At 46.5% G+C, this 26,696-nt stretch overlaps 1 protein-coding gene across 2 annotated transcripts; it reads left to right on the top strand.

Moving 5' to 3' along the window:
• Nucleotides 1-177: 177 nt before the first annotated feature.
• Nucleotides 178-25,621, top strand: FSD1 (fibronectin type III and SPRY domain containing 1). Of its 2 annotated transcripts, none has more exons than XM_053372741.1 (13): nt 178-327; nt 2,924-3,019; nt 3,944-4,075; nt 5,941-6,042; nt 7,832-7,854; nt 9,100-9,221; nt 11,552-11,779; nt 14,783-14,881; nt 15,824-15,983; nt 16,990-17,069; nt 20,171-20,422; nt 21,981-22,069; nt 24,985-25,621. In XM_053372741.1, the coding sequence occupies exons 1-13, from the start codon at nt 313-315 to the stop codon at nt 25,093-25,095; spliced, it is 1,509 nt and encodes a 502-aa protein (XP_053228716.1). In that variant the 5' UTR covers nt 178-312; the 3' UTR covers nt 25,096-25,621. The 2 variants fall into 2 exon arrangements, with proteins under 2 accessions (XP_053228716.1, XP_053228717.1); XM_053372742.1 differs by having other exon boundaries at nt 179-327; nt 11,552-11,761.
• Nucleotides 25,622-26,696: the final 1,075 nt, after the last annotated feature.

Raw genomic sequence — 26,696 nt, 5'->3', positions numbered from 1 at the left:
CGACATACACCAGGAACCTAGTCATGCAGGCGAATCCTTTGTCTACAAGCCTGCTTTCATCGCCACCCAGTTCCACCCACCCTCTATTCTCTCTCTCTCTCACTGGACTACATTTCCCAGCATGCTCTTCCATCTGCGCAGAGAGGAAGGGCAGTAAGTTCAGAAGCATTTCCCTCCCCCCACCCTCCCCTCCACCCGGCCACAACCCCCCAATCAGCTTTGTTAATTCCACAAGAGGGAGGGGGAAAGGACCAATTCTTCCCCCTGCCTCTCAGCATCCTTCCTGGTCCATGACAGAGGAAGCAGCTGAAGATGGGGGACCAAAAGGTAAAAAGATGCTGATGTGAGGGATGCAGAGGGAAAAATGAGGGAGGATACAGGATGCACCAACCAGGAAGCTGAGGACGATGGAGAAATGGAGAGATGCTCGCTTTGGGCCAAAGGAGTTTCTGTCTCCTCCCTTCATCTCTGCTTTGTCATCCTTGTTCCCCGTAGACTTTGCATCTTAGGGGAGGTTGCAAGGGTGCAGAGTTTGGGAGCTGTCTTTGCAGACTGAGATGGGAAAGACAGAGAGAGGGGTTAAGGAGCACTTTCTGCGTTGGGAGAAAAGGTGCGACGGGGAGGCGACCTCAGGGCGGCGGGTGTCTGTCTGCGTTGCCTCTTGGGCTGCGAACACAGACTTTGGGTGTGCCTCCAAAGTCAAGCAAAATAAAATCCCTGCAGGTAGAAATCTAGGCCTTCCCCTGATGTCCTGCTTTTCTGTGTGCAAGGATTTTTTTAAAAAATGTAGAAGAGAGCACTGCCAAAGCGGTGTGGATATTGTGCTAAAGGAACCAGGGGTCTGGCTCATAAAAGACAGCTTCTTTGTGTTCCGGCTTCTCACGAGGACTAGAATCTTCCTTAATTTTGTAGCTGTGCCATAGCTGAGTGGCAGAACATTTGCTTGGCAAGCAGAGATCCAGATTCAAATCTTGGGCATCTCCAAGGAAGGATGGGAGATGTTCCATGGCTGAAACTTTGGAGAGCCACTGTGAGTTAAGATGGACCAGTGGTTTGGCTTAGGGGAAACTTAGAAGCATGGAATTGTAGAATTGGAAGGGACCCCAGCGGTCATCTAGTCCAACCCCCTGCAATGCAGGAATGTATTTTTAAAAGTACGCTTGTCTTAAAGATATGCAATAAACAAAATCGCGAAGAGAAATGTTTTAAAAATGCTTTATCAGGAGACTTACAATTTTGACCTATGTTCCTTTTTGCAAAATTCAAAACTCATGCGCCCATTCGACAGCTTTGATCAGCAGGTTCCACGCAATATCCGCTCCACATTTGTAAGAACTGGGTCATTTACTGTGGAACTGCCTGCGTCTTGAGCTCAAGCAAGGCATCTTCACGTTACCTTTCCCAGCGCCTGCCGAAAGCATCCTTGTTTGGGCAAGCCTACCCAGATTTTTAGGAAGCCGAGCTAACTGTAATCTTTTCCAGCATTTTAGCTTTTGTATGTTTTAAAATTGGGTTGTAGTTTTTTCTTGGTTTTATTGCCTTATCTGTTTTGCAAACCGCTTTGAGGTTATTGTTGTTGATTTACAATCAAGTGGTGTGTAAATTTTATGACATATAGATAGATGATAGATAGATAGATAGATAGATGATAGATAGATATAGATGATAGATAGATATAGATGATAGATGATAGATAGATAGATAGATAGATAGATAGATAGATAGATAGATAGATGATAGATAGATAGATGATAGATAGTTATAGATAGATAGATAGATAGATGATAGATAGATAGATAGATAGATGATAGATGATAGAGATAGATAGATGATAGATAGATAGATATAGATAGATAGATAGATAGATAGATAGATAGATGATAGATAGATAGATAGATAGATGGATGATAGATAGGTAATAGACAGACAGATGATAGAGATAGATAGATGATAGATAGATAGATAGATAGATGATAGATAGATAGATAGATAGATAGATGATAGACGACAGACAGGTAGATAGATTAGATAGATAGATAGATAGATGATATAGATGATAGATAGATATAGATAAATATAGATAGATAATAGACAGATGATAGATAGACAGACAGCTATAGATAGATGATTGATAGATAGATGATAGATAGATAGATAGATAGAGACAGATAGAGATAGATAATAGAGAGATAGATGATAGAAAGACAGACAGACAGATGATAGATAGATAGATAGATAGATAGATAGATGGATGGATGATAGATAGATGATAGATAATAGATATAGATAGATAGATGGACAGAAGATAGATATAGATAGATAGATGATAGATATAGATAGATAATAGACAGAGATAGATAGATAGATGATAGATAGATAGATAGATAGATAGATAGATAGATGATAGATAGATGATAGATAGATAGATAGATAGATAGATGATAGAGATGATAGATAGAGAGAGAGAGAGAGAGAGAGAGAGAGAGAGAGAGAGAGAGAGAGAGAGATGTTTAGGATTTGTGTGCCCTGCCTTTCACTGGCTATATTATTGATTATTTTATTGTTTACTTGTCACTGCAGTTTCATGACAATTTGAAAAGCAAATTTTAAAAAGTTTCATTGAGAAAGTGGGAGCGTATCTGACCTCCCCAGGTAGCTCAGTGGGCAGAGCATGAGAGTCTTAATCCCAGGGCTGTGGGTTCGAGCCCCACGCCGGGCGGAAGAGTCCTGCATCGCAAGGGGGTTGGACTAGATGACCCTTGGGTGTCTCTTCTGACTCCACAATTCTATTATTATCATGAATACTCAATAGCAAGGACACCTGGGTGGTTAAAGTGTCGTCAGAGGGCATGAAAGGAAAGCATGAACACACGCAAATAAAAGGAGCCGCTGATTCGTGATGTTTTTTTTCCTTCTGGGACAGGACGCCCTTAGAAAGATCATCACCACCTTGGCTGTGAAAAATGAGGAAATCCAAAATTTCATCTACGTCCTCAAACAGATGCTGCAGAACGTGGAGGTAACTAGGCTGAGAGTTCAGGGGTCAGCAGAGTTTGATTTCTGCAGTGAGAGGTCCTGGTGCAGACCCTCGTCAAAAGAAATTGCATGACTGTATAAACAGGGACGCGGGTGGCGCTGTGGGTTAAAGCCTCAGCGCCTAGGACTTGCCGATCGAAAGGTCGGCGGTTCGAACCCCCGTGGCGGGGTGCGCTCCCGTTGCTCGGTCCCAGCGCCTGCCAACCTAGCAGTTCGAAAGCACCCCCGGGTGCAAGTAGATAAATAGGGACCGCTTACTAGCGGGAAGGTAAACAGCGTTCCGTGTGCTGCGCTGGCTCGCCAGATGCAGCTTGTCACGCTGGCCACGCGACCCGGAAGTGTCTGTGGACAGCGCTGGCCCCCGGTCTATAGAGTGAGATGGGCGCACAACCCTAGAGTCTGGCAAGACTGGCCCGTACGGGCAGGGGTACCTTTACCTTTATAAACAGCCTACTAGGTAAAGGGGACCCCTGACCATTAGGTCCAGTCGTAGCCGACTCTGGGGTTGCGGCGCTCATCTCGCTTTATTGGCTGAGGGAGCCGGCATACAGCTTCCGGGTCGTGTGGCCAGCAGGACTAAGCCGCTTCTGGCGAACCAGAGCAGCGCACGGAAACGCCGTTTACCTTCCAGCCGGAGTGGTACCTATTTATCTACTGAGTGATAGTTCAATAATATAATGCTTCCTGTTATTTGAGTTAATAACTCTGCTTCTGAGATCTTTCTTGACTCAAATCCTTTGCTGCTTTTATTATAAACGTTTTCCCGTGCCACCTCCCCATCATAAAAATCTGGCAAATCTCCACCTCGGCAGTCATCTCATTAAAGCTAGCAAATTTACAAGCCAGTGATCTACAACATTTATATGATACATTCAAATTCATACGTGCCATGGTTTCATCTTGCCAGGCCAATTCGGACCGAGTCCAACAAGACCTTGAGGCAGAGTTCCAGTCGCTGTTCACCCTGCTGGACGAGCTGAAGGATGGGATGCTGATGAAGATCAAACAGGATCGAGCCAGCAGGACTTACGAGTTGCAAGTAAGGGGCTCCTGAGTTGCAGGGAGTTGTCTGGCCAGAGTGGTGCATAATCCCTGCATTCTATGGCACAATCTCCCAAACTTGTACTTGATACAATGCATGTGGAGAGATGATTTCCAGAGCCCATGGGTAAAAAATTTACAACTGAAAATTACGGCAATGGGAATCTCCCCATCCAAATTACTAGAGCAGGATATAGTTCCAGCTAAAAGAACAGTAACCTGTAAACTAGAGGAGATGGACTTGCAGCAGAAAATGGTCTTGGGCAATGGTACCTGCTCACCTCTAAACCTTGGTTTATTACCCCTCTTAAGGCTCCCAAACTATTTGAATTCCTTAACTTCTTCGGCTCATAGATATGCCTTTGTAAAGGCAAGATTCAACACCTTCCCATCGAACGTGCTGAGAAATAGATTCTCCAATGGACAGATATCGCTCTTATGTGATTGTAATTGTGGGGCACCGGAATCGTTGCATCACATAATTCTTGATTGTGCTTTTCACTCATCGGCCAGGAGCAAGTTTCTTGCTCAATATCTAAAGGGAATTGCCGATGATATGAATGAAGCCAAACTGAGATATCTATTAAATGATGATGACCCCCTAAGATCACTCATGGTTGCCAGATTCTTGATCAGCGTCCTATCCCTAAAGAAGAGAAACGGACTCCTGTGCGGCTCGGATAATCTCTTTAAACTATGATCTATGTTTTAGGATGTAATTAGGTGATTTCACCATTGATGTCTTCTACTAATTTATGAGTAGAGGGCGATGTTTATGTTACAAATTTATTGTAATGTATGATGTTGGTCTTTTGTTTTGCTTTGGTTCCTGTCTGTTTTTTGCAAGTTTTGGCGGTTTTAAATTTGGAGGTTTAAGTATATTATGCTGGTATGGGAAACTGTCGTGTGATGGGCCATTGGCCGTAATAAAGTTCAATACAATAATCCCTGCATTGAACGGGGGTCAGACTAGATGACTCTTAGTGTCTCTTCCAACTCTACAATTCTATATTCCTCATATCAGAGTCCAAGCTATCAGATTTGTGGATTCCTCCCTCCACCCCAAAAGCTCTACCTCGCTTTTAAATCAGAACCAGTGAAGGTCCTGTGTGAGTGTCTGGAGGCGGTTGGAGGATGGATGGCGGCTAACAGATTGAGGTTGAATCCTGGCAAGACAGAAGGACTGTTTCTGGGGGACAGGAGGCGGGCAGGTGTGGAGGATTCCCTGGTCCTGAATGGGGTAACTGTGCCCCTGAAGGACCAGGTGCGCAGCCTGGGAGTCATTTTGGACTCACAGCTGTCCATGGAGGCGCAGGTCATTTCTGTGTCCAGGGCAGCCGTCTACCAGCTCTATCTAGTACGCAGGATGAGACCCTCCCTGCCCGCAGACTGTCTCACCAGAGTGGTGCATGCTCTGGTTATCTCCCGCTTGGACTACTGCAATGCACTCTATGTGGGGCTACCTTTGAAAGCGACCCGGAAACTACAACTAATCCAGAATGAGGCAGCTAGACTGGGGACTGGGGGTGGCCGCCAAGACCACATAACACTGGTCCTGAAAGACCTGCATTGGCTCCCAGGACATTTCCGAGCACAATTCAAAGTGTTGGTGCTGACCTTTAAAGCCCTAAATGGCCTCGGTCCAGTATACCTGAAGGAGCGTCTCCACAGCCTGGACACTGAGATCCAGCGCCGAGGGCCTTCTGGCAGTTCCCTCGCTGCGAGAAGCCAAGTTACAGGGAACCAGGCAGAACCCTGCCTCAGACATGCTTGCTATAACATCTCTCTCTCTCTCCCTCTCCCTCTCTCTCTCTCTCTCTCTCTCTCTCCTTCTTCTGTTCCACAAACCACTCCTTGCTCCAGAACCAGCTGGCTGCTTGCACAAAAGCCTTAGAGAGCTCTGAGGAACTGCTGGAAACAGCCAACCAAACACTCCAGGGGGCAGAGAACCATGACTTTAACCAGGTACAAAGAGCTGCTCACTCGACTCGCCTCCCTGGGCAATGGGCTCAGTGGTTCGGGGGGTGGGTCAGGTGTAGAGAGCTTGGAGGGTAGTCTCCCAGCCCACATATTTTTGAGAAACGGGGTTAGATGATGGCGAAACAGATGCAAGGCTCTGCAAAGGTGCTTAGCTTGTGTGGCTTTGGAAATATTTCGGGATTCCTGTTGTCGCAGAGCCCAAACCAGCCAGTGCTTCTGTGGGAATTTAGGTGGGGGAGCCTGTAAACCACCGACAAAGAGCGAACACATGAGCAATAAGGCCATCATTATCAGATTGCTATTATTGATTAAATGTGTATCCCTCCTGAAATATAGGGACGCGGGTGGCGCTGTGGGTAAAAGCCTCAGCGCCTAGGGCTTGCCGATTGAAAGGTCGGCGGTTCGAATCCCCGCGGCGGGGTGCGCTCCCGTTGCTCGGTCCCAGCGCCTGCCAACCTAGCAGTTTGAAAGCACTCCCGGGTGCAAGTAGATAAATAGGGACCGCTCTGGCGGGAAGGTAAACGGCGTTTCCGTGTGCTGCGCTGGCTCGCCAGCTGCAGCTTTGTCACGCTGGCCACGTGACCCGGAAGTGTCTCCGGACAGCACTGGCCCCCGGCCTATAGAGTGAGATGGGCGCACAACCCTAGAGTCTGTCAAGACTGGACCCTACGGGCAGGGGTACCTTTACCTTTACCTTTACCTGAAATATACTCGAGTCGAGAGTGGATTTCATGCTCTTTATTCAGCTCATAGTGGTGAGGAGGAATGGAAGTTCCCCCACAATATCTGCTGTATACACATTATTTACACAATGGGCTGCACGTGATTGGCTAATTCCGGGATTCTCCTGTAGGCCAATCAGGTTGTGTATTCACTTCCACCTGGAGCTGGATTGGGTGGTCCAATCATACCGCTGCATTGTTCTAGGACCAATCAGACTGCTGCATTTTGGATCCTATTCAACTCACTACATAACACCGCCCAATAACTGCAGGTCTCAGACAATGCATTTTAGGAACGGAAGGTTGATGGGCTTTTACGTTCAATCACGGAATCATGAGTTCTGAGGGCGAATGGGGGAGTTCGGAAGGGGCAGACGGATGGCAGTTTCAGGGACTCTTTGCTGGGAGCAATGTGCTTTTAAACTTGGTTTGCGTGGGTATTCCTTAGTCTAGTACAGAGATGGAGAACCTTGGGGAAGGCCCAGAACTTAAGGTAAAGGGGCCCCTGACCATTAGGTCCAGTCGTGGCCGACTCTGAGGTTGCGGCGCTCATCTCGCTTTATTGGCCGAGGGAGCCGGCGTACAGTTTCCGGGTCATGTGGCCAGCATGACTAAGCCGCTTCTGGCGAACCAGAGCAGTGCACGGAAACGCCGTTTACCTTCCCACCGGAGTGGTACCTATTTATCTACTTGCACTTGACGTGCTTTCGAACTGCTAGGTGGGCAGGAGCAGGGACCGAGCAACGGGAGCTCACCCCGTCGCGGGGATTCGAACCGCCGACCTTCAGATCGGCAAGTCCTAGGCTCTGTGGTTTAACCCACAGTGCCGCCCGCGTCCCATATGCCCAGAACTTACTTGACTGTAAAACCCATTATCACTGACCATCGGCTGCTGGGGCAACACCTGGAAAGTTGCATGTTCTCCATTCCTGTACAGGCAATGTGTTGGTGCTGTTTTCCTCATCTTGAATTATAACTGGTGACCCCCTTCCTCCCTCCCTTTCTCTCTCTCTCTTTTACTCTTTCGCCCTCTTTCTCGCGCTTCTTTGAAGGCTGCTAAACAGATCAAAGACAGGTATGTTGCATTCCAGAAAAACCTTTTGCTCCACAGGTTTTCTCCTCTGCCAAAGACCACGTTTAGACCAAAGGACATAAAATATACTGCCATGGTCCCTGTGCCCAGGCTCCCATCCCACACCCCTCCTGTCTTAGCCGATGCCCAACGTGCTGTGGATCAATTTATTTTCGACTCACCCCCTGCCTTCTTCCTGAATTTCAGTTATGAGGGGGCGAGAGACTTTAGCCTGGAGAGGGACGCTTGAGTGTCTAATCCTCATATTTTTCTTGGCCTTCCCTCCCCCTGCAAGAAAAGTCCTTGCATGGGCACTTTGTACGTGCTCAGAAGCAACCTGCCCCTTCCTGTACAAAAAGACTGAAACTCACCTTTGCTTGTAGTCAGGGAAAGACGCTTTGCACATGTTCTGTGGCATTCTCTTCCCACCCACCCCTAAACTGATTTATTGTTATTCACGTTTTATACTGTATTTTATGCTGTTTTTTGTTGTTGCATCAAATAATAATAATAATAATTATTATAATAATAATTTATTATTTATACCCCGCCCATCTGGCTGGATTTCTCCAGCCACTCTAGGCGGCTTCCAACGGAATATTAAAATACAATAACCTATTAAACATTAAAAGCTTCCCTAAACAGGGCTGCCTTCAGATGTCTTCTAAAAATCTGGTAGTTGTTTTTCTCTTTGACATCTGGTGTTTTAAATAAGTGCTTTAAATTTGTTGTTAGCTACCCTGAGCCCAGTTTTTGAACCAGGAAGGGTGTGGTATAAATAAAAAATTATTATTATTATGAAAAACCTTGGTATTCTCAGTGGTTTCCGGGCTGACCCCTCTCAAAGTCTAGACACTGGGTTCTTGTATGTTTCACAATCTTTGCTCCAAGGCCTCTTTGCTTCGCCCCCCCCCTCCATTTGTGTGGATGTACAGTGGTACCTCAGGTTAAGAACTTAATTCGTTCCAGAGGTCCGTATTTAACCTGAAATTGTTCTTAACCTGAAGCACCACTTTAGCTAATGGGGCCTCCTGCTGCTGCTGCGCCGCCAGAGCACAATTTCTGTTCTCATCCTGAAGCAAAGTTCTTAACCTGAAGCACTATTTCTGGGTTAGCGGAGTCTGTAACCTGAAGCGTATGTAACCCGAGGTACCACTATAGTTGGGATGAGGGTTGTCGTTTATTTTGGGGGGCGCTCTCTAACAAATTCCTCTCCTTCCCCCTCCGTTCGGACCCAATCCTCCGCAGCGTGACCATGGCGCCTGCGTTTCGCCTCTCCCTCAAGGCCAAAGTCAGCGACAACATGAGCCACCTGATGGTCGATTTTGGCCAGGAGCGTCGGATATTGCAGTCTCTGAAATTTCTGCCAGGTATTTGGGATTGAACTTTATTACGGTCACAGACCAGGATAAAAAAACAAACAAAAAAAAAGATAGAAATAAAATAGCAGGTTTTGTTTTGTTTTTAACCGATAATTGTTAGAGCAAATAAGGACAAAGAAACAAGGATAGGATAAAACATCTGAATAAAATACAAGATTAAACACGGATAATGGATGGGTAAAAACTGATAATTAAAACAGAGAAGAACTAAAAACAAGCAGTTAAAACAACTGTAAGAGCGTAAGAACTAAAAGACTCGCAGTTAAAACTATAAGAGGCTGCAGAGTAGAAGTCTCTGAAATAGAGGACACTCACAACATTAGAAACTGATGTGCAAATATGGTTAAAACAGACAATTAAAACAATTGTAAAGCAACGTACAACAAAGCTACACTGCTGGAAAAGCTTAAAGGCTTGGGGATCCCACAACAGACCGTGATAGCGACAGGCTTCGAGAAAGCTAGGACTATAATTCGCCAGCGTATCTGGGACGTAGAATTACAATGCCACATGAGCGAAATGATTAAACATCCAGCAATAAGGGACCATGGGAGAGGTTTCTCTCCAGCTAACTATCGGTCAGGTCTTCAGGTACCCAAATACAGACGGTCTTTTACCCTCGCCAGATTCAACGTTCTCCCTTCTGCCTTACTTCAGGGTAGATTTGAGGGTAAACCATACACAGCACGGGTCTGCCCTTGTGGCTCGTTGGAAGTTGAAACTGCTTCACATGTACTATTACGTTGTCATTTTTATGAGGATACACGTTTGACTTTTATTACACCTGTTTTGCAAAAGTCCAGGAAAGAATCGGAACACCATAGTTTAAAACTACTGCTAGAGGACAAGAATCCCAAGACTACATTAAATGTAGCTAAATTCTGTGCATCTGCAATCAATCGCAGTAAGCAAGTGGTATCCCATAGTGACCAAACCCCTAAATGTTAATTACAGGGGGCACGCTAATAATTAATTTTAATTTTTATATTTAAATCCTTGTTATATTCATATTGTCCTTTGTATTTCTGATATTTTTTATGATCTGTGATATTGTGTGTGTTGACGCTGGTCTGTGACCGTATTAATAAATTCATTCATTCATTCAACGTACAACAATAAATTTAGAAACAATGTACAACAATAAACTGTCCCAGGGAGTTGACTCAGAGTCACCCATGGAACCGTTTTTGGGGGCTTTTCATGCCGGACTATTATGAGTTGGGCGATGGTCTGCGCCTACAGATCTGTACACAGAATCTGGCGACCATCCATGTCATCTTCTGATCTTTGCCTAACAGCAAAAGGTCAAATTTTTGCTTTTGCGGGAAGTTGGCAAGCCTCACCCGTAGGGGATCAATGATCTTACTACGTGGCTCTTCATAAAAGGGGTTCCTGGATGGTTAGCATGTCAGGCAAGTACTGCGAGAGAGCTGGGTTTGAATTCCCACTTGCTGGCTGACCGTCTATCAGCCTAACCTACCCCGCAGCGTTGTTGCATTGTCATTTCACCCAAACTTTTTCCAGGTGCTGTGCAAAGTCCTAAGACAACAGCACAGTCCCTGCTGTAGATACAAACGGGGAAAGAACTGGAGCGAGGGTGAAAGAAGCAGATTCGTGCACAAATTCCCCCTAAGATTTTTGTAATTATCATTTTAAGACGGTGGAGCCTAGCCTGCTGCCCTCCTCCCTCGGTTGCTGAGTTCTGCTTGTCAGGAGCTCGCCCTACACCCAGGATTTTGCAAAATAAAATAAATGAATTAAATTAGCTACATGCATTAATTTCGGTGAGTCTGAGTAAGGTTCCTGATCAGGGCCGGATTTAGGTTTGATAAGACCCTAAGCTACTGAAGGTAATGGGGCCCTTTCTATGTCCAGCTGTCCTTTGTCAACAACAAATTGTCACTGTTTTTTGTGTTGAATATATGCTATATGGTCATTTATGGACCTAATAGGTATCTCAAGCCATTTGCACATGTGGCCATGCAACCAATCCATATAGAATGTAGGCACCCTATATATAGAAAGGAGCAAACCAGTGATATTTTAGGGAGCAGGCTAGCAGGCAGGGCCCATGACTTACTTCATAGGAGCCTACACAACACAAAACACTGTTGCTGTAGGTTTTATTTTATTTGTTTCTTATCTTATATTTTGGAAATGTACATCCAGTTTTGTTTTTTTCTTTAAATTTTTGGGGGTCTCCGAAGAGAGTGGGGGCCTAAGCTATAGCTTGTTTAGCTTATACATAAATCCGGCACTGTATCCTGATCTATAATTCTGTGCACCTATCCTCTCTGATTGTCCACTTGCAAACCTAGTCCCCAGTGCCCCGGAGATAGACACAGCCGAATCTTTGGTGGCTGATAACTGTGTGACCCTGGTCTGGAGGATGCCTGAAGAGGACAGCAAGATTGACCACTACGTGCTAGAGTACCGTAGGACGAACTTCGAAGGTCCCCCCCGGGTCAAAGAAGACCAGCCATGGATGGTCATCGAAGGAATTAAGCAGACTGAGTATACGCTCTCTGGTGAGACAGCCCATGCAGGTTATAATAATAATTTATTATTTATACCCTGCCTATCTGGCTGGGTTTCCCCAGCCACTCTGGACGGCTCCCAATAGAATATTAAAAACACGATAAAACATCAAACATTAAAAACTTCCCTAAACAGGGTTGCCTTCAGATGTCTTCTAAAAGTCAGGTAGTTGTTTATTTCCTTGACATCTGGTGGGAGGGCGTTCCACAGGGCAGGCGCCACCACTGAGAAGGCCCTCTGTCTGGTTCCCTGTAACCTCACTTCTCGCAATGAGGGAACCGCCAGAAGGACCTCAGAGCTGGACCTCAGTGTCCGGGCTGGACGATAGGGGTGGAGACGCTCCTTCAGGTATAGTGGACCAAGGCCATTTAGGGCTTTCAAGGTCAGTACCAACACTTTGAATTGTGCTCGGAAACATGCTGGGAGCCAACGCAGATCTCTCAGGACCGGTGTTATGTGGTTCCAGCGGCCGCTCCCAGTCACCGGTGTAGCTGCCACATTCTGGATTAGTTGCAGTTTCCGGGTCACCTTCAAAGGTAGCCCCATGTAGAGCGCATGGCAGTAGTCCAAGCGGGAGATAACCAGAGCATGCACCACTCTGGAGAGACAGTCTGCGGGCAGGGAGGGTCTCATCCTGCATGCCAGGTGGTTGCAAGTGTTATAAGAAAAAACTGCTCCCTCTCCCTTGTGGGGTATTCCAGGGCCCGTATAGAGTCCTTAAGTGGGTGCACTATAGGTAGGAGAAAATAACAGAGGCCAACCAGAGTATATTGAGAAGCAAAGCGGCTAGTAAGCCTGATCTTTATTAAAGGAAATAAACTGTTGCAACAGGGTCCCCACCCACCACACGCAGGAGGGAAGAGGAACCCAGAACAATGGTGCACAAGCCCATATAAAGACTTTTGAAATTGCCCACCCAGTAGCCCAAGACCACCCCCTAAAACATCACACATACGTCACAGAAGGAGGTGGTCTCTGGCAGAAATTTGAGAGTGTTGTTTCTCTCCTGTCTGCCAGTTACCTGATAATAATGCCTTTTTGTTTAGTCGTTTAGTCATGTCCGACTCTTCGTGACCCCATGGACCAGAGCACGCCAGGCACTCCTGTCCTCCACTACTTCCCGCAGTTTGGTCAAACTCATGCTGGTAGCTTCGAAAACACTATCCAACCATCTCGTCCTCTGTCGTCCCCTTCTCCTTGTGCCCTCCATCTTTCCCAGCATCAGTGTCTTCTCCAGGGAGTCTTCTCTTCTCATGAGGTGGCCAAAGTACTGGGGCCTCAGCTTCACGATCTGTCCTTCCAGTGAGCACTCAGGGCTGATTTCCTTAAGAATGGATGCGTTTGATCTTCTTGCAGTCCATGGGACTCTCCAGAGTCTCCTCCAGCACCATAATTCAAAAGCGTCAATTCTTCGGCAATCAGCCTTCTTTATGGTCCAGCTCTCACTTCCATACATCACTACTGGGAAAACCATGGCTTTAACTATACAGACCTTTGTTGGCAAGGTGATGTCTCTACTTCTCAAGATGCTAACTAGGCCTGTCATTGCCCTTCTCCCAAGAAGCAGGCGTCTTTTAATTTCGTGACTGCTGTCACCATCTGCAGTGATCATGGAGCCCAAGAAAGTAAAATCTCTCACTGCCTCCATTTCTTCTCCTTCTATTTGCCAGGAGGTGATGGGACCAGTGGCCATGATCTTCGTTTTTTTGATGTTGAGCTTCAGACCATATTTTGCGCTCTCCTCTTTCACCCTCATTAAAAGGTTCTTTAATTCCTCCTCACTTTCTGCCATCAAGGTTGTGTCATCTGCATATCTGAGGTTCTTGATATTTCTTCCGGCAATCTTAATTCCAGCTTGGGATTCATCCAGCCCAGCCTTTCGCATGATGTATTCTGCGTATAAATTAAATAAGCAGGGAGACAAAATACAGCCTTGTCGTACTCCTTTCCCAATTTTGAACCAATCAGTTGTTCCATATCCAGTTCTAACTGTAGCTTCTTGTCCCACATAGAGATTTCTCAGGAGACAGATGAGGTGATCAGGCACTCCCATTTCTTTAAGAACTTGCCATAGTTTGCTGTGGTCGACACAGTCAAAGGCTTTTGCATAGTCAATGAAGCAGAAGTAGATGTCTTTCTGGAACTCTCTAGCTTTCTCCATAATCCAGCGAATAATGCCTTACTTGATTGCATTTTCTGGGTAGCCTGGCCATTCCTTTGAGATGGTAAATACTTAGTTCCTGAATCTCTTAGGCATATTTATTATGTGGGTTCAGTTTAACAGATACTTGCCAGACTGTATTTGCAAAGGGAGGCATAAGCCCCTACAGACCAAAAACAATTGGAAAGCTTTTCCAATTTCCTTCCTCCTTGCAGAGAAACATTTGAGGTCAATTTGGGAGAGTCAAAATGGTTTCAGGATTGCCCTCCTGTACTATTTCAGACATGTGGTTTATATACTTGTGCATGTGTTTGCCTTGCACATTTATGCACATTTATTTTATATTTGAGACCTTAGAATTCTTATAACGCAGGTTTTGGGGAGCACCTATACACAATTATAGGGACGCGGGTGGCGCTGTGGGTTAAATCACAGCGCCTAGGACTTGCCAATCAGAAGGTCGGTGGTTCGAATCCCCGTGACGGGGTGAGCTCCCGTTGCTCGGTCCCTGCTCCTGCCAACCTAGCAGTTTGAAAGCACGTCAAAGTGCAAGTAGATAAATAGGTATCATTCCGGCGGGAAGGTAAATGGCGCTTCCATGTGCTGCTCTGGTTCGCCAGAAGTGGCTTAGTCCTGCTGGCCACATGACCCGGAAGCTGTACGCCGGCTCCCTTGGCCTGTAAAGCGAGATGAGCGCCGCAACCCCAGAGTCGGCCATGACTGGACCTAATGGTCAGGGGTCCCTTTACCTTATTTTATATTTGAGACCTTAGAATTCGCAGGGTTTGGGGAGCACCTATACACAATTGTCGGCTGAGGAAGTTGACCCTTTGTCTGTTTCCCTCTGCAGGGCTGAAATTTGACATGAAGTACATGAATTTCCGCGTCAAAGCCTGCAACAAAGCTGTGGCGGGAGAGTTTTCTGAGCCGGTCACTTTGGAAACGAGAGGTGAGTGTTCCCTGGGAAGACCTGCCCTTGCAAAGACTTCCAGACTTGACCAGCGAGAGGGAATGCTGTTAAAATGGCAGCACCAAAATGGGCAGGGTTTGTCGGCCAAAGTAGGAACCCACTGCAAACCCACCACATCCGGCCACAAACGTGTGGGACTTGTGGCTGGTCTTGGGCCTGAGAACAACCTTAGCCCTTCGCCCAAACAAAGGATAAATATTAGGAGATGTTTCTTAATGGTAAGTCTGTCTTGGGAGCTGGTAGGATCTTCTTCCTTAAGTAGAGGGCCAAGTTATTTCAGTGACAAACCAATACGGCATTTATAATCTATAAAATAATTGTTGTTGTTGTTGTTTATTACTTATAACCCACCCATCTGGCTGGGTTTCCCCAGCCACTCTGGGTGACTCCCAACAGAATATTAAAAAAATGATAAAACATCAGACATTAAAAACTTCCCTAAACAGAGCTGCCTTCAGATGTCTTTTAAAAGTAAGATAGTTGCTTATTTCCTTGTCATCTGATGGGAGGGCGTTCCACAGGGAGGGTGCCACTACCAAAAAGGCCCTCTGCCTGGTTCCCTGTAACCTCGCTCCTCGCAGGGAGGGAACCACCAGAAGGCCCTCAGAGCTGGACCTCAGTGTCCGGGCTGGACGATGGAGGTGGAGACGCTCCTTCAGGGATACTGGGCCTTTGAAGCTATTTAGGGCTTTAAAGGTCAGCACCAACACTTTGAATTGTGCTTGGAAACGTACTTCAACATTAACAGAACAGTAGATAATCATCATCATCATCTAAGCACTGTTGAAACAGAGGCAAAATGAATTATGCTTGGACCATCGTGGGTGCTTTAGTTGAGATTTGTGCGTTTCACGGGTTGGACTGGATGACCCAACTCTATGATTCAATGAGTCGCTAGAACCTGCCTTTCTCTGCCCTCAGCCTTCGTGTACCGCCTTGATGCCACGACCAGCCACCAGAATCTCAAGGTGGAAGACCCCAGCGTGGAATGGGACGCAATGGGTGGGAAGGTGCAAGACATCAAAGCTCGAGAAAAAGACGGGAAGGGCCGTACCGCGTCGCCAGTTAACTCCCCAGCCAGGTAAGACCTCTTGCCTCTGTCCTAGGGGTAGCGAACATGGTACACCCCAGATATTGTTAGATTACAGCTCCCATGACAGCCTACAGACATACAGAGAGCCAGTGGCCCATCAAGTCCAACATCCTGTTTTCACAGGAGCCCATAGGAAGGAGGGGTGCGGGTGGCGCTGTGGTCTAAACCACTGAGCCTCTTGGGCTTGCCGTTCGGAAGATCGGCGGTTCGAATCCACACAACGGGCTGAGCTCCCGTTGCTCTGCCCCAGCTCCTGCCAACCTAGCAGTTTGAAAGCACACCAGTGCAAGTAGATAAATAGGTACCACTCTGGCGGGAAGGTAAACAGTGTTTCCGTGCACTCTGGTTTCCGTCACGGTGTCTCATTTCTCCAGAAGCAGTTTAGGAATCCTATTCGGAATAAGGGAATTTCTCTTAAAAAGGGGGGAAAGTTGACAGCTATGCACCCAACTTTCCTATGATCTTTGTAGGGACGTGGGTGGCGTTGTGGTCTAAACCACTGAGCCTCTTGGGCTTGCTCATCGGAAGGTTGGCGGTTCGAATCCCCGCAACTGAGTGAGCTCCCGTTGCTCTGTCCCAGCTCCTGCCAACCTAGCAATTCGAAAGCACACCAGCGCAAGTAGATAAATAGGTACCACTCTGGTGGGAAGGTAAACGGTGTTTCCGTGCGCTCTGGTTTCCGTCACGGTGTCCCATTGCGCCAGAAGCAGTTTAGTCCTGCCGGCCACATGACCCGGAAAGCTGTCTGTGGACCAACGCCGGCTCCCTCGGCCTGAAAGCGAGATGAGCGCCGCAACCCCATAGTCGCCTTTGACTGGACTTAACCGTCCAGGTGTCCTTTACCTTTTTTTACCCGTGTCCAGGCCCCTCTCCCCTGCAACAAATCCTGGAGCCAGCACTGTCAGCACCAGTTCCCAAATATTGGGTGCCTGTCTCAGAGTAGAGTGCTCTGGTATCCTCTCCCCCCCGCTCACTCTCTCCTTCTTCTCTTCAGGTGTGTTCAGTCTCCCAAAAGGATGCCCACAGGCCGCAGTGGAAGGGACCGCTTCACAGCCGAATCCTATACAGTGTTGGGTAAGAAGCTTCCCTGCCCAGAACTCCAGCTGCTTTTTGTGTTTTCATCGCTTTATTTTTTTGCTGTTTGTTCATCACCGGGGAGGTCTCAGGGCGGTTCACAGAAAAGATCACAATATATAAATTCAAAATAGAAACAATAACCCAGTAACACCCCCCCTCCCAATAAAGAACCACATTTTTAAAGGGTAAAGGATGTCAATCAGGTCAACCAAAGGCCTGGTGCCTAAAGGTGTGTAATGAAGGCGCCAGGTGAACTTCCCTGGGGAGAACATTCCACAGACAGGGAGCCACTGAAGAGAAGGCCCCGTTCTCACGTTGCCACTCTCTGGACCTCTTGAGGAGGAGGCACAGGAAGGAGGGCCTCAGAAGATGGTCTCAGGGTCTGGGTAGGTTCATATGGAAAGAGGTGGTCTTTGAGGTATTGCAGTCCTGAGACATTTAAGGCTTTATAGGTCAAAACCAGCACTTTGAATTGGGTCCGGAAACTCATTGGTAACCAGTGCAGTCAGAACGGGATCGGTGTAATATGCTGAAACCGTCTTGCCTGAATTCTGACCGCTGGATTCTGCACCGGCTGAAGTTTCCGAACCCTCTTCAGAGGCAGCCCTACGTAGAACGCATTGCAGTAATCTATCCTTGAGGTTACCAGAGCATAAAGGTAAAGGTAAAGGTACCCCTGCCCGTACGGGCCAGTCTTGCCAGACTCTGGGGTTGTGCACCCATCTCACTCAAGAGGCCGGGGGCCAGCGCTGTCCGAAGACACTTCCGGGTCACGTGGCCAGCGTGACATCGCTGCTCTGGCGAGCCAGAGCCGCACACGGAAACGCCATTTACCTTCCCGCTAGAAAGTGGTCCCTATTTATCTACTTGCACCCGGGGGTGCTTTCGAACTGCTAGGTTGGCAGGCGCTGGGACCGAGCAACGGGAGCACACCCCGCCGCGGGGATTCGAACTGCCGACCTTTCGATCGGCAAGCCCTAGGCGCTGAGGCTTTTACCCACAGCGCCACCCCCCAACCCCTACCAGAGCATAGATAACAGTAGTTAGGCTATCCCTGTCTAGATAGGGATACAGTGGTGCCTCGCAAGATGAAAAGAATCCGTTCCGCGAGTCTCTTCGTCTAGTGGTTTTTTCGTCTTGCGAAGCAACACTATAAGCGGCTTAGCGGATTAGCGCTATTAGCGGTTTAGCGGCTTAGCGGCTATTAAAGGCTTAGCGGCTTAGCGGCTAAAAGGCTATTAGCGGCTTAGCGGCTTAGAAAAAGGGGGGGGAAATCGCAAGGCGTTTTCATCTTGCGAAGCAAGCCCATAGGGAAATTCGTCTTGCGAAGCGCATCGAAAAACGGAAAACCCTTTCGTCTAGCGGGTTTCTCGTCTTGCGAGGCATTCGTCTTGCGGGGCACCACTGTAGATAGGGGCATAGCTGGGCCACCAGCCGAAGCTGATGGAATGCACGCGAGGCCACTGAGGCCACCTGAGCCTCGAGCGACAGCAAAGGATCCAGGAGAACCCCCCAAGCTACGAACCTTTTATTCAAGTTGGCACCTCTGTCCACAGAATACATTTAAAGTACTCGTGCTACTTTGGGAAAGGGTAAACAGCACTTCCAAGGATTGCCACATGCTTTCAACGTCCTTTAGATATACGGTGCGGGTGGGACTATACTGTAATTTCCTGTGTATAAGACGAGGGTTTTTTTTACTCTAAAATAAAGTTTAAAGTTGGGGGAGGGCGTCATAGATATATATAATGTGGTACATTATAAAATGTACCACAAAACTTATCACTTACACAATCTTTTTAGTTACAGATAGGTAGCCGTGTTGGTCTGCCATAGTCAAAACAAAAAAATTTTTTCCTTCCAGTAGCACCTTAAAGACCAACTAAGTTAGTTCTTGGTATGAGCTTTCGTGTGCATGCACGAAACATTTCGTGTGCATGCATACGCACATTTCGTGTGTATCTGAAGAAGTGTGCATGCACACGAAAGCTCATACCAAGAACTAACTTAGTTGGTCTTTAAGGTGCTACTGGAAGGAGAAAACAATCTTTTTAGACTTCCATCAGCACTTCTGATGATCCACCGTTTTGACCGCTTCTTATGCATTTCTGAACTTTATATTGCCTTTACATCTCTTAACGAATCATCCTCCCCCTTCCCATTTTTGCAATACTTCCAGTAATACTCCTCACAAAACGTCTTGCAAACCTACAAACGTCGTCTGATCTTCACAAATACTTTTCAAGTAGTCCGTAAATTTACTCCAGTCTTCCGTGAATTTCTGGTCCCGCCAGTTTCGAATCCTTCCTGTTAGTTTATCTAGTTCTGCATAGTCCATTAACTTCATCCTCCATTCTTCAATCGTCGGTAATTCTTCTTGCTTCCATTTTTGGGCCAGTAGTATTCTTGCTGCTGTAATTGCATATAAAAGGAGCTTACATTCCTTTCTATTTATATCACTCCCAACAATGCCTAGTAAAAATGCTTCTGGTTTCTTTATAAATGTATATTTCAACATTTTTTTCAACTCATTATATATCATCTCCCAGAAGCTTTTCACCTTTTTACATTCCCACCACATGTGATAATATGTTCCCTCTTTTTCTTTACATTTCCAACATTTATTACTGACTTTATACATTTTTTTCATCTCATTATATAACATCTCCCAGAGGGCGTCTTATACACAGATAGTGCATACACAGGATGGGCAATAGGTTGCAGCTGTGAGTAGGAGCTTTTCAGTGGCGATTGGGTAGGTGATTTGTGGCTGTGGCAAGGGCTACTGTGGATCGGCTGCCGCTGCAGCAACTGTGTGTGCGGTTTGCGGCTGCCGGCGCTTGTTTTCTTCTGCGACTCGTGCGATTGGCAGCGTTTGTGAGCTGGGTGAGTGATTTTCAGCATTCCCCTCCAAAATAAAAAAAGTTCAACAACTCTGGGCCATCTCCCCCAACCCCCATTTTATAAAATGGGAGCCCCCCAGGTAGGGGGCGTCTTACACACGGGAAAATACGGTATTTGGGGAAGGTAGCTGATGAAATCCCATGCCTTGAACCCCAGCCTCGATCTGACGGACACCCCCTTCCTCTGTGTTGCAGGTGACACACTAATTGATGGGGGAGACCATTACTGGGAGGTGCGATACGACCGGGACAGCAAAGCCTTCGCAGTCGGGGTGGCTTACCGGACTCTAGGCAAGTTTGACCAGCTGGGCAAGACGCCTTCATCTTGGTGCCTCCACCTCAACAACTGGCTCCAAGTCAGCTTCACTGCCAAACACAACAACAAATCGAAAATCTTAGACGTACCGGTCCCGGACATCATCGGCATATACTGCAATTTTCACGAAGGTGAGATCTCGTGAGCTGCTTGCGAGAAATAATAATTCCTTTCCATATTTGTCCCCCTCTGAGCTAAGTGATGCAGCAAAGCGATTTGGGATGTGATACATAAGTAGCAGTCAAGTACAACATTCCTTGTTTTCCTAGAGTGGACATGCAGGGGGATGTTTGGTCCAGCCAGTCGGAAGTTCCTGTTTCCTCCTGACCTGGGACATGCTTCCTTTGCATGTGACTAGAGGTGGGCGTGACCTTACCTGTTCAGGTAACAAAAGCACAAGGCACGCAGCACTCTCTCTCTTTGACTTCCTCCGTCATTGGAGCAGCGTCTTAGCTAGAAATGCTCTTTTGACTGGAAGCCTAGGGCACAAATCTCTACAAACAGAATAACTATCCATGCCTGGTCAGATCAGAGTGACCTATAGCAGGTAGGAGCCCTCCAGATAAATTTCATAACTCCCATCGGTTTACTCTGGCTGCAAAGTTTCTGCTCCTTCCTGAATTAGCCGTGGCGGTGATCCCAACCAATGAGGCATCCTATAGCAAATGGATAAAACTGCTGGCACATTTGCAAAGCTAAGCAGGGTCCGGTGTGGTTTCAGATTGGATGGGGAACCGCTTTTTGAGATTCCTGCATTGCAGGGAGTTGGACTAGATGGGTCCCTTCCTGCTCGGTGATTCTCAGACATTGACATCGCCATGCATAAAACCAGTTCCAGTTTTATGGTGATATGCCACCACCGATTTAAATACGAATGCAATTGACAGCAAGTGAGGACAGGACATTTGCAAGCCAATAATCATCAGCATACTTTCCAAGTGAAATCGGGACACACGTTTTGGGGGGCCACAGTCTCGTGGGAGCCAGGTGACTTACATGAGAGCGCGTGTGGGAGCGTTCAGGGAGGCAGGAGAGGATATGCTGTTTATTAATATCCTTCCTAACTTGCACTAGGGGATGCGGGGGGCGCTGGGGGTTAAACCACAGAGCCTAGGACTTGCCGATCGGAAGGTCGGTGGTTTGAATCCCCACGACGGGGTGAGCTCCCGTTGCTCGGTCCCTGCTCCTGCCAACCTAGCAGTTCAAAAGCACGTCAAAGTGCAAGTAGATAAATAGGGACCACTCCGGTAGGAAGGTAAACGGCGTTTCCGTGCGCTGCTCTGGTTCGCCAGAAGCAGCTTAGTCATGCTGGCCACATGACCCGGAAGCTGTACGCTGGCTCCCTCGGCCAATAAAGCGAGATGAGAACCGCAACCCCCGAGTCGGCCATGACTGGACCTAATGGCCTTTACCTTTAACGTTAACTTGCGCTAGCAAGTTCTTTTACTTAGCAGAGTTTTACATTCCCCTTTTAAACACACAGCGGATAGCTGGTTGCAGGCTTGTGTAAGCCTCTCAATATTGTACAATTCAAGTCCCCTAAAATAGGGGGAGGGGAGTCTTATATATGGGGGCGTCTAATAGATGGAAAAATACGGTAGCTCTTTGACCTAGTTCAGACAGGTCCCTTTGACCGGTTATTGCATTTTCCTCTTGCCTCAAATGGATCCTGTGTTGTCCGATTTGCAGGTTTCCTCTCGTTCTACAATGCCAAAACCAAACAGCTCCTGCACACTTTCCGGGCCAAATTTTCACAGCCCGTCCTTCCGGCATTCATGGTAAGAGTTTTGGAGTTTGTGCCTTTATCCGCTGGAGAAAAACAGCAGTTGTTGGCGGAGTAGCTAAACTGCAGCTAGGAAGCCAAATCACGTGAAATGCTCTTTCCTCGAAATTAGAATGATGTCCAAACACTTGTTAAAATATTCAAAAGCTTTTGTACGCACAACATATAGCGAAAGAAATATATATATGCAAAGTAGTGGTGTTCACATCAGGGCCGGATTCAGATTTAATGAGGCCCTAAGCTCCTGAAGGTAATGGGGCCCTTTCTATGTCCAGCTGTCCTTTGTCAACAACAAATTGTCGCTGTTTTTTGTGTTGAATATATGCTAGATGTTCATTTATGGACCTAATAGGGAACTAAAGCCATTGCAAATCACAAAATATGTATTTTATCAAAGTAATTGTTGAACTGAAATACAATTAAGAAGAAGTACCGTATTTTTGTGCTTTATAAGACTCACTTTTCCCCTCCTAAAAAGTAAGGGGAAATGTGTGTGCATCTTATGGAGCGAATGCAGTCTGCACAACTATCCCAGAAGCCAGAACATCAAGAGGGATTGCTGCTTTCGCTGCGCAGCGATCCCTCTTGCTATTCTGGCTTCTGAGATTCAGAATTTTTTTTCTCTTGTTTTCCTCCTCCAAAAACTAGGTGCGTCTTGTGGTCCAGTGCATCTCATAGAGCGAAAAATACGGTATATTAATAGTGAAATTATTACCAGTGATATTTTAGGGAGCAGACTAGCAGGCTTACATCACAGGAGCCTACACAACACAATACACTGTTGATGTATGTAGGTTTTATTTTATTTGTTTTTTATCTTATATTTCTTCTCCTTCATTTTTTTGGGGGGCCACCAAGAGATTGGGGCCCTAAGCTGTAGCTTATTTAGCTTATACGCAAATCTGGCACTGGTTCACTGGCTTATCCAAGCATAAGCTTGACTTTTCTTAGTTGAAGATTGCAGCTTCATCCTTAAACATTCAAGCAAACTCTCTTTTCCCTGTACCTCGGAAGTCGGAACAGCTTAGTTCCCGAACGTTTTGGTTCCCGAACGTCACAACCTCGGAAGTGACTGTTCTGGTTTGCGAACTATTTTTGGAAGCCGAACGTCCGGCGGGGCTTCCACAGCTTCCGATTGGCTGCAGGAGTTTCCTGCAGCCAATCAAAAGGCCGCGCTTTGGTTTTCGAGCCTCTTGGAAGTCGAACGGACTTCCGGAATGGATTCCGTTCAACTTCCAAGGTATGACTGTACTTGCCCACCCCTGTAGACCACCCCCCAAAACATCACAGAAGGAGGCTGTCTACAGCAGAAATCCTGTTTTGGCAGGATACCTGATAATGGTCACTGATTGCTTTACCTTGGCAGCCTGGCCATTCTTTTGTGGTGGTTAATGGTTTAGTTCCTGACAGGCTCACGCTATGCATACACAAATACGCCCTTAAGACAGGATTTGCAAGGAAAAGACAATGGGGACACTTTCCCATTTCCTCCTTCCTTGCAGAGAAATATTTGAGGCCAATTTGGGAGAGTCAAAATGGCTTCAGGATTGCTCCCCTGTACTATTTTAGACACGTGGTTTATATAGTTATGTACAGTGGTACCTCGGGTTAAGAACTTAATTTGTTCCGGAGGTCCGTTCTTAACCTGAAACTGTTCTTAACCTGAAGCACCACTTTAGCTAATGGGGCCTCCCGCTGCCGCCGTGCAATTTCTGTTCTCATCCTGAAGCAAAGTTCTTAATCCGAGGTTCTATTTCTGGGTTAGCGGAGTCTGTAACCTGAAGCGTCTGTAACCCGAGGTACCACTGTATGTGTTTGCCTCGTACATTTATGAACATTTACTTTTATATTTGAGACCTTAGAATTCTTATAACACAGCCCAAGTCATGCAAACACTCAAAAACAAGATGGACAATGTCGTGAGATACCTCCCATTAGACATGGGGTCAGCAAATTTTTTCAGCAGGGGGCCGGTCCACTGTCCCTCAGACCTTGTGGGGGCCGGGCTGTATTTTCTATGGGGATATACGCTCTGTATTTATTACCCCTGCTATGCAAAAAATCTCCAATTGAATCTGAACTTCAATGTCTAAGATTCCTGGTAGAGGACAAGGATGCTGAGATCACGTTAAGGGTAACCAAATTCTGTGCGACTGCCATAAAACTTAGGGAACAAGCTGTGCTATCATAATGATTAAGGTTTTAAATGATAATTTTAGGTTATATGTTAGTGACTTAAGTTTTAGTTTATATATTTTTTAACTGTTGCTATATCTGTATTCTCCCTGCTATACCTAATTGCAAACTCAAACGTATCCCTATCGTGTTCTGTGACTTCCTTGATATTGTATGTGGGCTGGAACTGGTCTGCGACCGAAATAATAAAATTCAATTCAATTGAAGGGCACATTCTGCTTATGTAAAAACACACTGATTCCCAGACCGTCTGCGGGCCGGATTTAGAAGGCGATTGGGCCAGATCCGGCCCCTGGGCCTTAGTTTCCCTACCCATGCATGAGACCAAAATTAACTGTTCGCATGAGAGTTGCTGGGAAACATTCTGGAATTAATGCATTTAAGCATTCCTAACGTTCACTATCTCCTGCCAACCTAGCAGTTTGAAAGCACGTCAAAAGTGCAAGTAGATAAATAGGTACCACTCCAGCGGGAAGGTAAACGGTATTTCCGTGCGCTGCTCTGGTTCGCCAGAAGCGGCTTAGTCCTGCTGGCCACATGACCCGGAAGCTGTACGCCGGCTCCCTTGGCCAATAAAGCGAGATGAGCGCCGCAACCCCAGAGTCGGCCATGACTGGACCTAATGGTCAGGGGTCCCTTTACCTTTAACGTTCACTATACTTAACGCTGATTCCCTTTTCATAATGCCCTGGCTGTTTTTCTCTTTTATGTTAGGTCTGGTGTGGCAGCTTCCACGTCTACTCGGGTTTGCAAGTCCCCAGCGCCATTAAATGCCTTCAGAAGAGAAACAGCGCGACGAGTAGCTCCAACGCCAGCCTGTCTTAGAAACGTGCTACTTCCCTCGTTTTGCAGGACTGGGACCCTCTGGCCGCAAGAGAGGCCTTGGGCAACTCCCAGCAGACTCTTAACTACAAATGTTGTGGGTTTTTGGTTTTTTTGTGTGTTTTCAATAACGGTTTGCACCACCCTCCCAGGCGCTCTTGACCCATGCCAAAGCAATGGGGTTCGCGGGGTTGGACTTTTGCTTAAAACACGCTCACGCCATGAATGTATTATATCGTTTTATCTGCCTACGATTGTAAAAACGTTGTCAGTTAAGGGGAGGGGGGGCTCCCCAACACACCAAATCTCCACTTTTCCCTTCGACGAGATGTGGGGCAGAGGGTTTTGCATGGTCAGAAATGTATGGAAAAGGCTGGGGGCGGGAGAGAGAGAAAGGAAAGACCAGCCCGCAAGGCTGCCGCGTGTACAGCCCATGCTGTGTTTTGTTCTGGTTTTGTTTTTTTAATGACATTCTGCAGTGACTCGGTCCAAATTCTGACGTTATGCAAATGAAACGAAGTAACACAGAGTCCTGACGTTGCATAATTTGTTTGCGGGGGGGGAAGGATAGCGCAGACCGTAAATGGAGTCGACAGACCCGCACTGCTGCCTATTAGCTTTTTAAAGTCAATTCAATTCAATTCAAAATCCTTTATTAGGCATATCACACCTCACATTAACAAACAAACATCATATACAGACTGTATAAAATACGGGCTCAGCGAACACAATTTATCCCAGTCCTATTCTTAACTCCAAAAAATAAATCAATGTACATAAATAATATAATACAACACAGCAACATCACCTACCATTAAAAACCACTAAGTCTCTTTATCATGGCCCATTCTTTCTTCATGGACAGCACTTAAAAATTCAGCCGCTATTAAAGTAATTTGATCATCGCTGTCCGCCAGCAGGTCCTGAACAGTTGGTTGTGTAAAAAACTGTCTATTAAATTTTAGGGCCTCAAATAATTGTCTTCTGGCATAGCTGCCAAAATCACAGGAAAAGAATATATGCTCTAGAGTATCGGGTTCCTGTTTTCTGCATTTACAGAGACGCTCAGATTCTGGGATAGCTAAGTATCTTCCTCTCACTACCGCCGAGGGAAACATGTTAAATCTGGCCAACATAAACAGCCTACACGATTCATGTTTCTTCAGATTTGTCATGTATCCCTTTTGGAAATCTCTACACAAAGGGAGATTTAGGTGGATAGGAGAGCAGGTGCTGTGCTTTGCAACCTCAAGCATGGCGAGAACACTTTTTTCTGTGAGGGTCTTCCTAATAATTTCCCATATATCTTTGGGATCAGAGATTTCAAAATCAGTTAGAGTGAGCCCTATCGAATCCAGTTTTCTCCTACAAATCACTGATAGATTGTAGATTGCACTATCACTTAAAAGATCGTAAAGTATAGTATTAGGGGATAGGGCTGTATAATGGAGGAAGATCCAATATTTCAAGGTCCTCAGCCATGCTCTTACTGATAAAGGCAGTATTCCCAGCTCACAACATATTGTTTCATATTTTACAGAGTTTGCAAGTCCTAATAATGACCTCAAAAGGGATGCGTGAAATTTATCCAACCTCTTGAGGTC

The sequence above is a fragment of the Podarcis raffonei genome, chromosome 18, assembly GCF_027172205.1.
Source record: "Podarcis raffonei isolate rPodRaf1 chromosome 18, rPodRaf1.pri, whole genome shotgun sequence".
Lineage (NCBI taxonomy): Eukaryota > Metazoa > Chordata > Lepidosauria > Squamata > Lacertidae > Podarcis > Podarcis raffonei.
The sequence above is the reverse complement of the archived record's forward strand: the minus strand, read 5'-3'. Positions and strand labels throughout refer to the sequence as shown.

Excerpts from the sequence above, each read along its gene's own strand:
- FSD1 (XM_053372741.1), top strand. Across the intron at positions 6,043-7,831 it reads AGAACCATGACTTTAACCAG|GCTGCTAAACAGATCAAAGA; the intron begins GTACAAAGAGCT and ends GCTTCTTTGAAG. Across the intron at positions 7,855-9,099 it reads GCTAAACAGATCAAAGACAG|CGTGACCATGGCGCCTGCGT; the intron begins GTATGTTGCATT and ends AATCCTCCGCAG.